The 16,743-nt window shown below is 38.4% G+C and overlaps 1 protein-coding gene across 9 annotated transcripts in view; it reads right to left on the bottom strand.

Moving 5' to 3' along the window:
• Window positions 1–2,945: 2,945 nt before the first annotated feature.
• The window catches only part of DNAAF4 (dynein axonemal assembly factor 4), a 65,691-nt gene continuing 51,893 nt past the window's right edge, over window positions 2,946–16,743 (bottom strand). For 4 of the 9 annotated variants that reach the window (XM_004010592.5, XM_015097029.4, XM_015097030.4 and 1 more), the window contains exons 7-9: window positions 6,413–6,566; window positions 5,274–5,379; window positions 2,946–3,409 (exon numbers count right to left, since the gene is read on the bottom strand). In XM_004010592.5, coding sequence (XP_004010641.1) covers window positions 3,297–3,409; window positions 5,274–5,379; window positions 6,413–6,566 — 373 coding nt within the window. In that variant the 3' untranslated portion in view covers window positions 2,946–3,296. Of the gene's footprint in view, window positions 5,380–6,412; window positions 6,567–7,118; window positions 7,621–16,743 lie in introns of those variants that run through there. The other 5 variants (XM_015097028.4, XM_060417899.1, XM_004010593.4 and 2 more) reach the window with 5 other exon arrangements.

The following is a 16,743-nucleotide window of genomic DNA, read 5'->3' as shown; positions in this document are numbered from 1 at the left end:
CAGCAAAGATAACAAGTCAGATAATAAAGACTTCCAAGTCTGCTTCAGTGGTAACTTTCCTGGTGGCTCAGATGGTAAAGCGTCTGCCTACAATGTGGGAGGCCCAGGTTTGATCCCTGGGTTGGGAAGATCCTTTGGGGAAGGAAATGGCAACCCATTCCAATACTCTTGCCTGGAAAATCCCATGGACGGAGGATTGTGGTAGGCTACAGTCCATGGGGTCACAAAGAATTGGACATGACTGAGCGACTTCATTTTCTTTCTTTCGGTGGTAAAGACTAGCCTGAAGCAGTTTCTTGAGTTGTTTTGAAGAATTTAACCCCCCTCCAGGACTCAGAGTTGGACCATAAAGAAGGCTGAGATCTGAAGAACTGATGCTTTCGAACTGTGGTGCTGAAAAGACTCGAGTGTCCCTTGGCCAGCAAGGATGTCAAACCAATCAATTCTAAAGGAGATCAACTGGACGGACTAATGCTGAAGCTCCAATACTCTGGCCACCTGATGCCAAGAGCTGACTCACTGAAAAAGAATCTGATGCTGGGAAAGACTGAAGGCAGGAAGAGAAGTGGACGGCAGAAGATGAGATGTTTAACGTTCATCACTGACTCAACAGACATGAATTTGAGCAAACTCTGGGAGATAGTGAAGGACAGGGGAGCCTGGTGTGCTGCAGTCCATGGGGTCATATAGAGTCAGACATGACTTAGCAACTGAACAACAACCAGGGATCAACCACCAGATCTACTGGAAGCTAAGGGATGATGATATTGGACCTTTTCTGACACTCCTAACTTCAATCAACTACAGCTTGGAACTCTGTTTACTTTGCCAACTCCAAGGAGAATTCTTTGCTCAAGCTGTTTCATAAATATGGATGCACCTTTAGCTTAAAACTTCCCCAATTTTGGAGCTTGGGGGAAAGTCCCCAGTGTTCTCCTAACTTGCTGGAAGTAATAAATCTTTCCTTGTTTGACTTGGTCATGTCTAAGGACTACCATAATAATTTTTCCTTTTAACAATCTTTTACTCTAAGTTTTGATGATAACTCTATTTGGGAAGCATGCTTTTGTCATAAATCAAATGGGAATGTGCATATCTCTAATTTAACTCTATCACTACTTCAGTCTATGACAAAAGTCCCTTAACAGAAGATTTGCTCAAAAAAGGTCAAGTAGTTCATGAATACAAATGAGTATCTATTGCTTTTAAACCAAGACTTATAGGATAGGGTCAAAAATAATAACTAACTACTTAAAACTCCCTTCTACCTCCTCCAAAAATAGATCCTTTGCGCTTAGGCTAACTATTGGGCCCAGGTTTTTGTTTCTGATTGGGATGTAACAGGAATGAGACAGGAGGGAAGGGAACAGGGCACAACGTTTAAAAGAATGCCACAGTCATCGAGGATAGAGAAAAAACTGGTTAGAACCAAGTAGGTCTAAGATGATGGAAGGTTTTTGACTACCAGCAGCCCCTAAGCCTCATTACATGCTCATTCTAATACACTAACTAAATGACACAGCCACAAGTGCCGTGACAGTTCCCAGGCAGACCGGAAAAGGCCAACAAGTGGGCGTGGCCCAATTGCTGGAAATCTCTGCCCTTTCTCCAAGATAGCAGGAATAATTCTCCCACTCGGTAGGCCTATGAAACTACCCAGCCCATAAAACTAACTACTCCCACACCCGGGCACAGCGCTCACCTTCTGAGATGGCCTGTATTCTGTCTATGGAATGTGCATCTCTAAATAAACCTGCTTTCACTTTACTATGACTCGCTTTTGAATTCTTTCCTGCCCAAAGCCAACCAACCTCACCTGATGGCCTGTCCCTGGGATTCATTGAGACCCGGGATGTGACCATCCTCTCGTGCCCCGTTTTTCCTGCAATAGCAAGAGCCTGGCCTGAGAAAAGACTAGGTTGGTTAAAGTATTCTGAATGTCAAACTGGAACATGATATACAGAAGAACCACCTTTTTTGTTTTTTCATACTTAAGATGAAAGTTCATTTTTCTCCCATATAACAGACAAGTGGTTCAGGATGGGTAAGTAGATCTGATCTGCAAAGTCATTCTGGGACCTAAGTTGATGGGTTATCTCTGCCACTGTTAACATGAGGCTTCCATCTCTGGGTCTACAGTGACGCCACTTCCCAGATAACCACCTTTACTTTGGTTACATTTATTTTTAAAAATAAAAACAAACCAGGGCTGATTGTAACAAAAAGCAATCCTATGTCACCAGAAGTTCTGATAACTGAGCAGGACTGCTACTGAAGTTATCAAGAGTTGCTTTATAGAAGTAAAAGTTTCAAGGTTGCTGAACTAGGATGCTCTTACATATTCAAAAAAGTATTACATCTTTTTTTTTAAAAAAAAAAAAACTGTTTTGTGATCCACTTGAATGACATCTGATGACCAAATACTGTAAAACTTATTCCTAAACATTTTGTGGTTTTCCTTAAAAAAACCCTAAATATAATCACAGAGAATTGTGACAACTGTTATATGCAAAAGGGAAGCTGTGCTGGTTTTGCTTAATGCTTGCACCATCACAGTGATACAACACAACTGGTGGTGCAATCCAGTGCCAGTATCACCACATTCTAAGTTAACATTTCTACCCTTTGCTTTCTTATTTTTTTTTTCCTGGTATACTTGACAGTACTAGAAAACAGTCTTACTAGAAAAGTCATCATCATCAGATAGTATTATAAAATATGATCCATGCTTTGGCTACACTCCCTACAGCTGAAGATAAGGTTTTCCAAAAAGTTGTTTTAGTAATACTAAGGTAAACTGGTCTAACCTAAAACAACAGGTGGTGGAGCAGTATTTTTTTAAAAGAAGGTTCTGTGCATTTAGAAACTAAGTGGAAACATCAATATTGATTATACCAAGGCCAAGCATTCAGACAATTAAATTGAGTAGTTAATACAAATAAAAATATTTTATAAACATAATCTTTTATTTTAAACTTCTTGTTAAAAATGAATCAGTAAGTGTCCTAGTAATCACATCAACAAATATATTGTTAGTTATAAGGGAAAGCTGAATTCAGTAACAAAAAAATCCTGTAGTAATATGAAACAAATAATTTAAATAATTATTCTTATTTTGACTTACTTATTCAAAAACCATTCAAATCAAAATTTCATTTTCTACAGATTTATAATATTCTGCCCTCTATGGAACTAAAGACAAAATGATTCTGTATAATCAGCCATAATATGCACAGATTTCTAATGCCTCTAGTTGTTTTGTTAAACTTAGAACAATACCTAGTTGCTTCTTGTAGTCATTTAGATTCTAGTTCTGTTCCTTGAATTATATTCCGAATCTTCTCAGCATCATTTTGTACAATTTTGTTGGATGGATCAATCTTAAGAGCAGCTTCATAATCCTGTAGGCCTATATTTATATAGCAATGATGATCAATAAAATATTTTCTAAGTACCTGTGTTATCTAGACAACATTTTTTAAAAATAAAATAGTTAAATCCATGGTTCAGCATAAGTAATCGGTTTTGATCAGATTCCCATTTTCACATACATGTCTAGACTAAAGAAATTTTTAAGTAATTTCAGAAATAATTACAATGATTTTAACCAAGATTCAGTAAGAAACAGTAATTTTAAACTGAAATACAAATAGGCTAACAGCTTAAACTCATTAAAGCATGAACAGACTCAAAACTCATATATCAAAAGGACATTTTTATCACCTCAATTAAAAAGTAATTAATGTTGTCTTATTTCAAAATTCTAGATCCTAAAAATTAATTTTGGTAGACTTATTCCATACTTTATATAACTCATAGACTACAGTTTGTGCTTTTTTTTGTAGTTATCCTATCTATAAAATTTCTTCGTGAAAAACTGGTTAAAAAGGAAAGCATTGTAGATTGGATGTTAAAAATATATTACTGAATCTAAATCTTTACCAAAAAAATCAGTGGGAAGAATTTCTTTGTGAATAACTCTGGTGGCTCAGCGGTAAAGAATCCTCCTGCAATGCATGAGACACAGGTTCGATCCCTGGGTTGGGAAAATCCCCTGGAGAAGGAAATGGCAACCCATTCCAGTATTTTTGCCTGGGAAATCCCACAGACAGAGGAACCTGGTGGGCTACAGTCCATGTGGTCACAAGAGTTGGACACAAATTAGGGACTAAATCACCAACCACCAAGGAAACTTGAGTTCTAGGTGCTATGGATTTGACATGCCACTTCAGGCAAATCACTTAATGTCTCCAAGCCTCCATTTTCTCATCTTTAAAATGAAGGTTCAATAAAGTCTTTAAGTTCAGAAAAGTCTATGATGCTGTAATTCCTAAAGAATGCTTACAGTGTTTCATTTCTGTCTTGATAATTTTTATCCTCATGAAGCTGGGTATGACTCAAAGAAAGGATAGGCACATAAACCTAATTTGGATGCTTTGGTTAGAAAAATCTAAAAATGACAGAAACAAGCTTACAAACAAGTCAGAAATAGAAAACTTTATAAGCTAGAGCCCATTTCCTGGCAAGACATTATAAGGAATTAGGCCTTTAGGTCTTAAATGAAGAGCATCTGGGTGAGGGGGTATGAGAAGAGCACTGAAGATAAAACTCTGGGACAACATGAATAACTGCAAACAGTTCTTAAGTACATTAAAAATGAAAAACGAAAGAAGTTAAAACACTAAAAATCAAATAAATATGGCTTCCACATACATGCGACTGAATTAAAAACCTTAGTACATTCTCACAAAAATAAGCAATTGATCATGCACTGTGCTACATCAATTGTTTCTGAGCTTATGCATGTATGTATGTATGTATGTCCTGGAGTAGGAAATGGCAAATCACTCCAATATTCTTGCCTGGAAAATTTCACGGACAGAGGAGCCTGGCGGGCTACAGTCCATGGGGTCACAGAGAGTTAGACACAACTGAGCATGCATATGTATATATGTGCTGTGTGTCTGACCAAAGAAGCTAATTTTAAAATTTCCATTATTTCTTAAATGATTCATTTATATCCTTTATTACACATTTTTTCCACAAAAAGTTGTCTGATATTACAGCATCTCCCTAGACCTAGGGAGATATTTATAAATTTCATTAAATCCCTTCTACAATGATTTTTTAAAATATTTCAAGTCATCTTTTGCCAGATAAATTACAAAGAATAAATTAAATGCTAAAAGTATAAAATAATGGAGTCATCTGAATAATGGCAATGACTTTTTTTTCAGAGTATAACCTGGAACTTAAAACATTTCATCTCTTACCTTCTACATACAATTCCAGTTGACAGAATGCTGTTCCACGACGTATGTGTGCCTTCATTCTTGCATTAGCATTGTCTGCAACAGGAGGTGTCAATATTTCTAGGGCCTTACAGAAAAAAATAGGGAAAAACATAATTTCCCAATTTAAGCTTGAGCAAAAACAGGATAAAATTCAACCTTAAAACAAGCCTCAGGCCCTCACCCACCTAAAATTTTGGCTTAACTGGACAGGAATTTATGAAATACATACATTTCTGTCGAACAATTTTAGGACTTGTTTGACTGTTCCTATATGAGATTCATTCCCTTACCCCCAGACTTAGGTTTTGGTTTATCATTGGAAACCTTTACAGCTTTACCTTTACTAGCAGAGATGGTGAAATAGCATTAATTTAGTTAATGTTATTAATTCCAATAATAAACATACTATGTATAATGCTTTTATATTCAAATTTGGTGATTCAGTTTATTTAGTCATTCAATAAATATTTGTACATGAAATTGTGCTAGTAAAATGAAAACTGGATCATGAAAATATTGTCAAATCTTCAATAACTTAATGAGATTGAAGTATGAGGACTTAACTGTTTCCCTTCATAGTCTCAATTTCAAGGAAACACATAACAGATTTCGCATGTGAGTTTCCCTTAAAATGTTACTTTGATATGGAAAAAAAGAAGAAAAAACTAGAAGTTTAAGATAATGACATGCTATTCACAATGGAAATTAGGATATACTAAATTACTCTGAAAATGTAAAAATGATTATGGAGATATCCTTCTATTGTGCAAGCTGTAGTTACATCAAGTCTCTTTCTGTCTCCCATTGTCTCCAAAACTTTATTAAGAAAAAAGGTGGCTACAAACTGACTACCATTTACTAATTTCCTTTTGAACTTCAACTGAGACACTAAGGCAATTGATAAGGTATCTCTAATCTAACTTGAAGTCTCAAACTACACCAGTAACTTTTCCATAAAAAAATTTTTTTTCAGTAAAAATATGTAATAAGCAAGAAGATTTTTAAAATCATTGCATCTCAATTATTTAAATCTACCCAACAAAAGACAAAGCCATCATTTCAGTCAATCATGGGAGAAGAACAATTTTAAAGCAATATATATAAATAGGTACACATACCTTAGAAGAATCTTCGATGGCCTTGTGTAAATTTTTCAGTTTTAGGTGGCAAGCAGCCCGATTCAAATACAGTAGTGGAATCCTATTATTTAGTCTTATGGCTAAGTTGTATGCATTAATAGCTGCCAAATAGTTTTCTGTTGCAAACAATCTGCTAATGTGACAAAAACATAAAGAGAAACACTGTAAGACTGAAACAGAAACACAGAAAAACTATCCAATTATATCTGGCAGAGGGGATGGATGGCTGACCTCTCTTTCCTTCCTTGAATCATACACTGGACATGGCACTGACGTACCTATCCTCCAAACATCAGCGTATAATCTGAACAGGACTGGCCTCACCTCCACCTCCAAGGGCAGTTAATTAGTAACTTAAACCAGTAAACATATTTCCATCCTCCTTGCTACAATGATTGACACAGGGATGGATTTTTTACCTAAACTGCGTTTTCAGAATGAAGCCTGTGATTTTATATTACCAAAGTTGAAGAGCGAAAAATTGGGAAAACGCCCCCTGCTGGATACAAATATAGAAAGCACACAAGGGAAAATTGTTGCTGTTAGTTTTGAAACTGTGGGAGGAGCCAGCACTAGAATAAAGCTAATACTATGGAATTATGAAAAGAATAAGGCAGAAGGAAACTTGAGTTCTTAGTGATACAGTTAAGCTGTTGGATCAAGCTTTAACCAACAAGTAACACACCTTTAGTTTTTTAGTTATGTAAGCAAATGCTGTTGCTGCTAAGTCGCTTCAGTTGTGTCCGACTCTGTGCGACCCAATAGACGGCAGCCCACCAGGCTCCTCCATCCCTGGGATTCTCCAGGCAAGAACACTCGAGTGGGTTGCCATTTCCTTCTCCAATGCATGAAAGCGAAAAGTGAAAGTGAAGTCGCTCAGTCGTGTCTGACTCTTCGTGACCCTCTGGACTGCAGCCTACCAGGCTCCTCCGTCCATGGGATTTTCAAGGCAAGAGTACTGGATTGGGTTGCCATTGACTTCTCCGATGTAAGCAAACAAATTCCTTTAAATATTGCTTATGCCTGTGCATGTTCAGTCATGTCTGACTCTGTGACCCTGTGGACTGTAGCCCATCAAGCTCCACTGTCCAAGAAATTTTCCAGGCAAGAATGCTGGAGTGGGTTGCCATTTCCTCCTCCAGGGGATCTTCCTGACCCAGGGACTGAACCCACATCTTCTGTGTTTCCTGTATTACAGACAGATTCTTTACCCACAAGCCATCCTTTAAACATCCTTTAAGCAGTTTAAATTGGGTTTCTCAGTTACTTGCAAATGAAAGCATTCTAATAAATAAATAAATGAATTCTAATAAATTCAGTTCAAATCTCCCAAAATTCTCTTCAAATAAAGATATACACATAGTTAAAGGATTTATTTAAAAAGTAATTTCTTTTCTGTTTTTCATGTACAATTTTTAGTATTTTGAAAAATACATAAACATAAGGAAAATAGAAAGTCTTTGCCAAATATAAAACATATAAACAACATTTAGTAGTCATTTCCAGGCAACTGTACTATACACTTCACAATTTTAGAATATTAAACACAATGACTTCAAAAGCAGACCCATAAAAGCACCCTGAAAATCATGAATAAAAGGTAAAAGGACACCACACTGACATCTAACCTAAGTCTGACTCAGGTTTAAAATAACCTGTACAAACTAGAAAAGCTAATTCTTGTTTACATTTCTGAAATGTCTCATATCAGCTAGGATGCTTCTGACCACAAGTAACAGAATCTCAACTCAAACTGGTTTAAACAAGGAAGGAAACAGATCACCTCACATTAAACCAGCTTAGAGGGAAAGGCTCCATACCCCATGTAATCAGTAGCACATGGGTCTTATCAAGGCCTCAGGTTCCTGCTTCATCTTGGGGCTGGTTTTCCTCATGCATGGTTCAAGGTGCCACACTCAGGCACGATATTCATTAAAAGAAAATAAGACAGTATCTTCTGGTATATGCTTCTTGAGATCAAGAAAACCTTGCCAGAAATCTCCCAGTTTACCACCTTTCCCAAATCTCATGGATCAAAAACACCAAGCCTTAAAAAGTATTTTGCCTTAAAAAACCTACCAGTTTCTCTCGTTCTCAGTCCTTCCACCCATTCTCTTTCTCCAATTTCACTGCTCAGTTCTATACACTGCTCTTTGGAAATGTCTTTAAATAATTCAACAATATGACCATCTTTCCATGTTAACAAATACAGAAATATACTATTTTCACAGAGATCTTCACAGAGGTTCCCTCATTTGTGCAAGGATTTCTAAAACCAGTCTGCTGCTACTGATGGACACTCATATGTCTTGTTTCCCAATATTCAGCTTTTATAAACAATACTGTAATAAAACATTACTGTGTGTACATATATATATATATAATACATACACCAGCAGTGTAATGACAATAATCTTGATATGCTGCAGTCAATCCAGAATTTATTCCTATCTATGTGACCCTAAGTCACATAGACAAGGTCTACACGCCTAAAGAAAATAGAGACTTTGCCCGCAAGGATAAAAGGAGACAATAAACATTGGCTAGACAATCTATTGTGTCCACTACAAACCTTCTTTTTAAATTAATTAACATTTAATTGTAAAGCTTACCATTTTAACCATTTTGAAGTGTACAGTTTAGTGGCATTAAACACAGAAACACTTCACACACTTTCATATAACCATCACCACTACCCATATCTAGAACGTTTTTATCTCCCCAAAACAAAACTCTGTTGAATTAAAGCCAAAGGATGAAATGCATTCATCTCCAGAGGCTTTGTTTCATGCTAGCTTCTATATTTACACAAACGCAAACAGTCCAACTGTCCTTCACTGTGTTTAAACTCATGGAACAGTTGTTCACAGAAGGGTTGAGGTGGACAAGCCTTCCAAAAGAGCAATAGTTTGAGAAAACTGTTCATGAGCTTGTATCTACATACTACTATATAAAAAAGATAATAATGTTAGGTAGGTAGAACAGGGAAAAGGAGTCCAAAATGGCGGTGGCTACTGACAAGGAAGGGAAAGCCCGCGAAAATGAAACAAAAGAAGGTCGGAGTGAGGACCTCAGGTAAAACAAACAACACTCCTGGCTGGCCCAATTTACATAGGGACAGGCCCAGGGAGAGATAAACATATAAATAGAGGAGCCAAAGCTAGCTCTCTCTCTCTCCCGCGCGTTGGGGCGCTCTTCTCATCGTGTCTTTAGATCGAGGTGCCCTCACGCCTTGAAGATGGATTTTCCTGCTATCTTCTAAATAAAATAGAGCTGTAACACTGATTTATCTAAGAGCTATAACACGGTCCATTTGAGACCTGAGAGCTATAACACGGTCTATCCAAGACCTGAGAGCTGTGACACACCGAGGGGGCTTTAATGTCCGTCACCCCAAATCTTTGTTGTGACGAGACAAAGAATTGAGGAACATACACTTGTGTGACAATAAGAACCTACTGTACAGCACAAGGAACTCTACTCAATACTCTGTAATGACCTATATGGGGAAAGAATCTAAAAAAGAGCGGATATATGTATATGTATAACTGATTCACTTTGCTGTACATCTCAAACTAACACAACACTCTAAACATCTGTATGCCAATAAAAATTTTTTAAAAAGAACCACTGTAGGAAGTTTAATAGGGAGAAATATGAAATATTAAATATTTTCCATGTTTGCATATATATTAAACTATAAATGCAATGAACATTATATTCCTAAAAGTTTAACACCAGTACAAACATTCAACAAAGTATAATTTGCTTAATGACTTTCAGAATTTTTCCTGAACTCAGAAATAGCTGAATTTCAAAAGGAAAGGGGGAAAAAAATAAACCTCAGTCTTAGGGGCAGTAGCATGTGAACAACAAATTTAAACACAAAAGCTAATAACCAGTAAGTCTCTCCTGATGGCTCCAAATAAAGCAATGACAGTGAAAAGAATTATGCAAAAATACTCACTGAAAACATACTGAGTCCTTATGGTACTGCCTGTACAGAAAAACAGAAGAGATGTGGACAACTGCAAACACTACCGTCATTTTTACAAAGATTGATTGGTTTCCACTGCAAAGAAACATCATGATTGGCAATAGCCAGAAAGGCCAAACATTTTGAGCGACAGTTGAACTAAGAGCAGCCATAACAAGCAGAAATGATTAGAAAGAAGCAATTTGGAGAGAAGTAAAGAAAGAGACAGAAAAAGTTCAAGAGAAATCAAAAGCAGTGGGGCTTAGAAACAGCAGTGGAGGCCAGGAGTAACACATATTCCAACAGAAGACAGGAAGAACTCTAACAGCACCTACTCCTCAAAAGATTTTGATGAAATGTTTCTTTCAACATTTTATGTGGGTAGAAAACATTCTTGGTATTTCAAGAGCTTCTAAAACTGAGTATTACTACACCGTAGTTAAAGAACATCAACCAGTACAATTTAGCACTCAGGATGTAAGGAGGAAAAGGATGCTATACAACTAAATAAAATGACAAGTTAGGCCACAATGGTGACTGCACTGCAACTGAATATTCTGGGTTGTAAAATGCATACAATCAATCAACAAACAAAATCATAATTATGTCAAAGAAGTTATTTTAGAATATGGATTCTAAACTTCAAGTCAGACAAAAGACAGTGTAAGAAAACTGTCTTATCTCTACAAACAGACAGACTTAGAAAAAATGCAGCAGAGCAAGGCAGGTTTGGCAGATCTGATCTGAAAGCAGGCAGATCCAAGAGGATCCTGGGAGACAGTTCTCCATGGGTCTTCCATGCTCCTGCATGTCATATGTCAACAGATGCACCGAGGGCTTTTGCTTGGGACTATCTTTTCATAGATGTTTGTATAGTGGACATCCTTGGATGACAGAGACATGGTCTCTCTCTGAGGCAAATAATAGATTTGTTTGCTGTTCAGTATAATAAAGATATTATCACCCTGTCAGGCAAAAATTGGACAGGTTTGCTTATAATACTCTTGTAAAAAATTGTGTTCCTTAAGCTTGGCCTTCTCAGCTCTGGTACAAACCTACTTTGTGTACAGCATCCACCTGGGTCCACTTCTGCACTGGCCCTATGGGATTTCAGATGAAGGTCATACTATGTGACAAGCCTTGAATAGTAAAGTCCTTCGTGTTTGACTCAAGAGTCTCCTGACTTCTGCCAGCATCTGTGAAACTGTGGTAAGCTAATTCTTCACAGTTCTTGCCAGGGCATGGATCCAAACCAAAGTACCAGAAAGAAATTCAATCTGGCCAGCAGAACCATATCCTGTGTTGGGAGAAGTTCGTAACAGGTGGTTAACAATCAGCATCAAAAAGTTCAACATGACGTAAAAGGATATCCAGACAGGCAGACAGAGTCCAGCTACAGAAAATTCACAAATGGCAAGCAAACAGGGATTCAGACTGGCACAAGTTGGCACTAGGCAAGTCAGTGAGCAAATGGCAGGTTCCTACACACAATCCTGGGGTTCAGAAGCAGAATTAACCTGGGTGGCAAGAGAAAAAGTAAAAGCAAATTGCAGCCTCAGTCTTAAAACTGGAGGATTAGGCAGGTTATTAATGCTGGCACTTAGGCCAAGAGAAAAAAAAAAGAAAATTCAGACACTAGAACTAGTATAGGTAATTTTATGTCATGACAATAATATGCTGCTGGGAGCTACTAGATTGCAGAATTACATATAGTTAGTTTCCTCCTATCTAACATTATAATTTGCTGTACAGAGTGAGGTATGCAAATGGGATTCAAGTAGTCCTGTGTCATGAGAAGAAACTTTCAGTCTGTGGTTAAGACAGTCCCAGAAAACTCATGCTGAAACTCAAGTACAGAGGTACACAGGTGGGATAAAACAACGATCGAGCTAACCTTACACGACTAAAAGTGTCTGGAAGGGTAGTTATTCACAGATTCTGAGTCATGTAAGGCTGTTAAATAACAACACGCCATGTGAACATCTAAATCAGAGCACAGAGACTGTTTTATGCGAAAAGTTCTCAGTAAAAAGCTATCTGGTACAATGTTAATTGCAAAAGGTAAAATGTTTTCATGAACAAATAAAATTACCTTAGTTGATTTATTTTCCTGAAATGTAGATTTGGCATTTAAAACTAAAGATTGGCAGTAAAAGACTAGGTAGAGAAAAATGAAAATATTCTATGGCTTTTTGTCTTTTGAGAAAGAGTAGACTCAAAAGAGTCTCTTTTGAGTAGATAAAATCCTGTGAAGAGTTTTCTCAAATGACTGTTCTTTTGGAAGGCTTGTCCACTTCTACCCTTCTGTGAACAAGTGTCCCGTAAGTTTAAACACAATAAAGGACAGTTGGACTGTTTATGCCTGTGTAAATATAGAAGGCTAACATGAAACAAAGCCTCTGGAGATGAAAGCATTTCATCCTTTGTCTTAAATTCAACACTGCTTCTGAATGGCGTCTATTACGTCTGTTTCTATATCCTGTACTGTGTTACATGGCTAAAGAGGATACATTTCTCTCTAATAATTACTACCTTTCCTTTTATCTGTTCATACTTGGCGCTATGATTAGCTGTACTTTGTTTCTCTGGATGTCACTAGTTAGTAAGTTTTCTTCCATCTCTCCTCATTTTTAACTCTCCTATTTTGCTACTCTTTGTACCTAACTGTAGGCAGCACTTTACAGCATCATCTTTTAGGATTTTAAATAGCTCAGCTGGAATTCCATCACCTCTACTAACTTTGTTCATAGTAATGCTTCCTTTGGGACTTGGCCATCTTTACCTACATCCTAACTGGTACAAAAAACCAACAGAGACTAAGGTGATTGTAATTTACCAGTCACATTTCACCACAATCAGGTACACTTTTTGCACTAGGCTGACACCAATTCAATGCTTCTGCCAGTTGTCATAGGCACACACACTTCTTTTGCTGTACCTGTGGGCAAAATTCCAACACTAGCTCAATGATCTTATCTGTCCTTTCCATTCAAATCAAAATCCCATCACTGGTATATCAGAAATAAAACCAGGGCTTACCTGGTGGCTCAGTGGTAAAGAATCCTCCTGCCAATGAAGGAGACACAGGTTTGATCCCGATCTGGGAAGATCCCACATGCTGTGGAGCAACTAAGCCTATGTCACCACTACTGAGCCCGTGTTCTAGAGCCCGTGAGCTGCAACTACTGGAGCCCACATGCCCTAGAGTTCACACTCCACAGCAAGAGATGCCACCGCTATGAGAAGCCTGAACATCGCAACTAGAGAGTAACCTGCACTCTGCAACTAGAGAGTAGCCCCCACTCACTGCAACTAGAGAAAGCCCATGCAGCAGTGGAGACCCAGCATAGCCAAAACATAAATACATAAATAAATTTATCTATAAAAAAAGAAATAAAACCAGACTAAACACTGTCTAGGACCATTTAGCCAGGCCCAGCACCACAACACATTGTGCCAAATGACTTTCTAACTATGTCCAACAACCTGTCATTTTCGGGCACTGATCAAAAAACAGCTGCTTCTAGCCCTCATGTGAAAGTTCACATTTGCTGGTTTTTCCTGTTGTCATCCCCCTCTATTCCTTTACACTTTCTTACTCGTGATTCGAGCATAACTGACTCCAACTCCCACCGTCATCGTTTCTTAATCCTCAATTTTCCCACACAATGCTTCTTGAAGTACATTTGGCTCTGCCTGGAGGGCAGAGCTATCTCTACCACCTTCTCTACAGAGGATTCCCTCCCCACATTACGGGAGGGGCTAGGACCACAGGCATTCTCCAGATTCCTTCTCCCAAGTTCCAAGCTATAATTCTCCCTTAATGAAAAAAAAAATCATCAGGACTCTGACATCTTTACCCTATAACCTCTGGCCACTGTCATCTAACTGGCTTTTAAATATCATTCTTCTCTTATTCATTGAAGTCTTTGATACCTGGCTCCCAGCATCTGTTTCCAACCCAATTCATGCCATAATTCCAGAGGATTCTAAAGTTTAGGTATATGACCCACTTATCAGTTTAGCCCTGAAATACCTGGGACTCCTTAACTCAAGGTGGCAAGAATACACAATAAATATTCAAAAAAGATCTTAATGACCCAGGTAACCACAATGGTGTGGTCTGGTCACTCACCTAGATAGAGCCAGACATCCTGGAGTATAAAGTCAAGTGCACCGTAGGAAGCATTACTATGAACAAAGCTAGTGGAGGTGATGGAAATCCTGCTGAGCTATTTCAAATCCTAAAAGATGATGCTGTGAAAGTGCTGCACTCAATATGCCAGCAAATTTGGAAAACTCAGCAGTGGCTACAAGACTGGAAAAGGTCAGTTTTCATTTCAATCTCAAAGAAGGGCAATGCCAAAGAATGTTCAAACTACCATACAGTTGCACTCATTTCATATCCTAGCAAGGTAATGCTCAAAATCCTTCAAGCTAGGCTTCAGCAGGATATGAACCAAGAAATTCCAGATGTACAAGTTCCATCACTTCACAGCAAATAGAAGGGGAAAAAAAGGAAAACAGTGACCGACTTTATTTTCTCGGGCTCTAAAATCACTGTGGACAATTATTGCATCCATGAAATTAAAAGATGCTTGCTCCTTTTAAGGAAAGGACAAAAGGAAGGAAAGCTGTGACAAACCTAGACAGCATATTAAACAGCAGAGACATTACCTTGCCAACAAAGGTCCATCTAGTCAAAGTTATGGTTTTTCTGGTAGTCGTGTACTGATGTGAGAGTTGTGCCATAAAGAAGGCTGATCACTGAAGAATCGATGCTTTGAATTGTGGTGCTGGAGAAGACTCTTTATAGTCCCTTGGGCTCCAGGGAGATCAAATCAGTCAATGCTAAAGGAGATCAACCCTGAGTATTCATTGGAAGAACTTCTGCTGAAGCTGGAGTTCCAATACTTGGGCTACCTGATGTGAAGAGCTGACTCACTGGAAAAGACCCTGATGCTAGGAAAGACTGAGGGTAAGAGAAGAAGGGATGACAGAGGATGAGATGGTTGGATAGCATCACCAGTTCAATGACATGAATTTGAGCAAACTCTGGGAGATGAAGACAGAGGAGCCTGGCATGCTGCAGTCCATGGGACTGCAGTCAGACACAACTCACTGGGTAAACAATAACAACCTTAACTCAAATGACCTTTCCTTCTCTTTTGCTACCCACTCCAGGACCACCTCCTGGACTTGTCATCACCTGATCTGTACTACTTCAGTGATATCAAACTCTGGAATCCCAGTCACTGACTAGAACTTTCTATCCTGCAAACTATCCCCTCATCAATCTTCAACCTTATAGTGTCCTCTAATGTCTTAACTAACTGCTCCATTTTCTTTAGTCCACTGGGTCACTATGGCACCTCTTCCTTTCTAACCCAGCCTAGATTTCTATTTTTTTTAAATAGATTATTTTTTATTTTTTTGGCCATGCCGCACAGCATGTGGGATCTTAGTTCCTGGCCAGGGATCAAACCCAGGCCTCGTGCATTGGAAGCGCAGAGTCTTAACCACTGGATTGCCTGCGAAGTCCCCCAGCCTAGACGTCATAGCTAGATATCTAAGCTATTTTTCCAATCTGGTCCTTTGTACTACTAGTCTTCTGTTGTACTTGCCCATCAAAATTCCAATCTTGGCTCAATGATCTACTCTTAAGTCTGAAACACTAAACACTATTTAGAAGATAAATCATATAGCTGTCCTGAATAACATCTCCATGAATTCATGCTCTCTAACCTAGTAGAGACCTCAATAGTGCCCACTAAGCAATTTTTGTCAGAAACTTATCTAGTTTCACGTTTGTCTTCACTTTCTTTCCTTCCACCTCAGAAAATCAGTTCAGTTCAGTTTAGTCGCTCATTCCTGTCCGACTCTTTGCGACCCCATAATTTGCAGCACGCCAGGCTTCCCTGTCCATCACCAACTCCCGGAGCTTACTCAAACTCATGTTCACTGAGTCAGTGATGCCATCCAACCAGCTCATCCTCTGTCGTCTCCTTCTCCTCTTGCCTTCAATCTTTCCCAGCATCAGGGTCTTTTCAAATCAGTCAGATCTTCACAGCAGGTGGCCAAAGAATTGGAGTTTCAGCTCTAGCATCAGTCCTTCCAATGAATATTCAAGACTGATTCCCTTTAGGATGGACTGGTACAGCCTAAGGGACTCTCAAGAGTCTTCCCCAACACCACAGTTCAAAAGCATCAATTCTTCGGCAATCAGCTTTCTTTATATTCCAACTCTCACATCCATACACGACTACTGGAAAAACCACAGCTTTGACTAGACAGACAAAGCACTGTCTCTGCTTTTTTTTTTTTTACTTGATTT

Source organism: Ovis aries, chromosome 7 (genome assembly GCF_016772045.2).
Source record: "Ovis aries strain OAR_USU_Benz2616 breed Rambouillet chromosome 7, ARS-UI_Ramb_v3.0, whole genome shotgun sequence".
NCBI classification, from domain to species: Eukaryota; Metazoa; Chordata; class Mammalia; order Artiodactyla; family Bovidae; genus Ovis; species Ovis aries.
The sequence above is the reverse complement of the archived record's forward strand: the minus strand, read 5'-3'. Positions and strand labels throughout refer to the sequence as shown.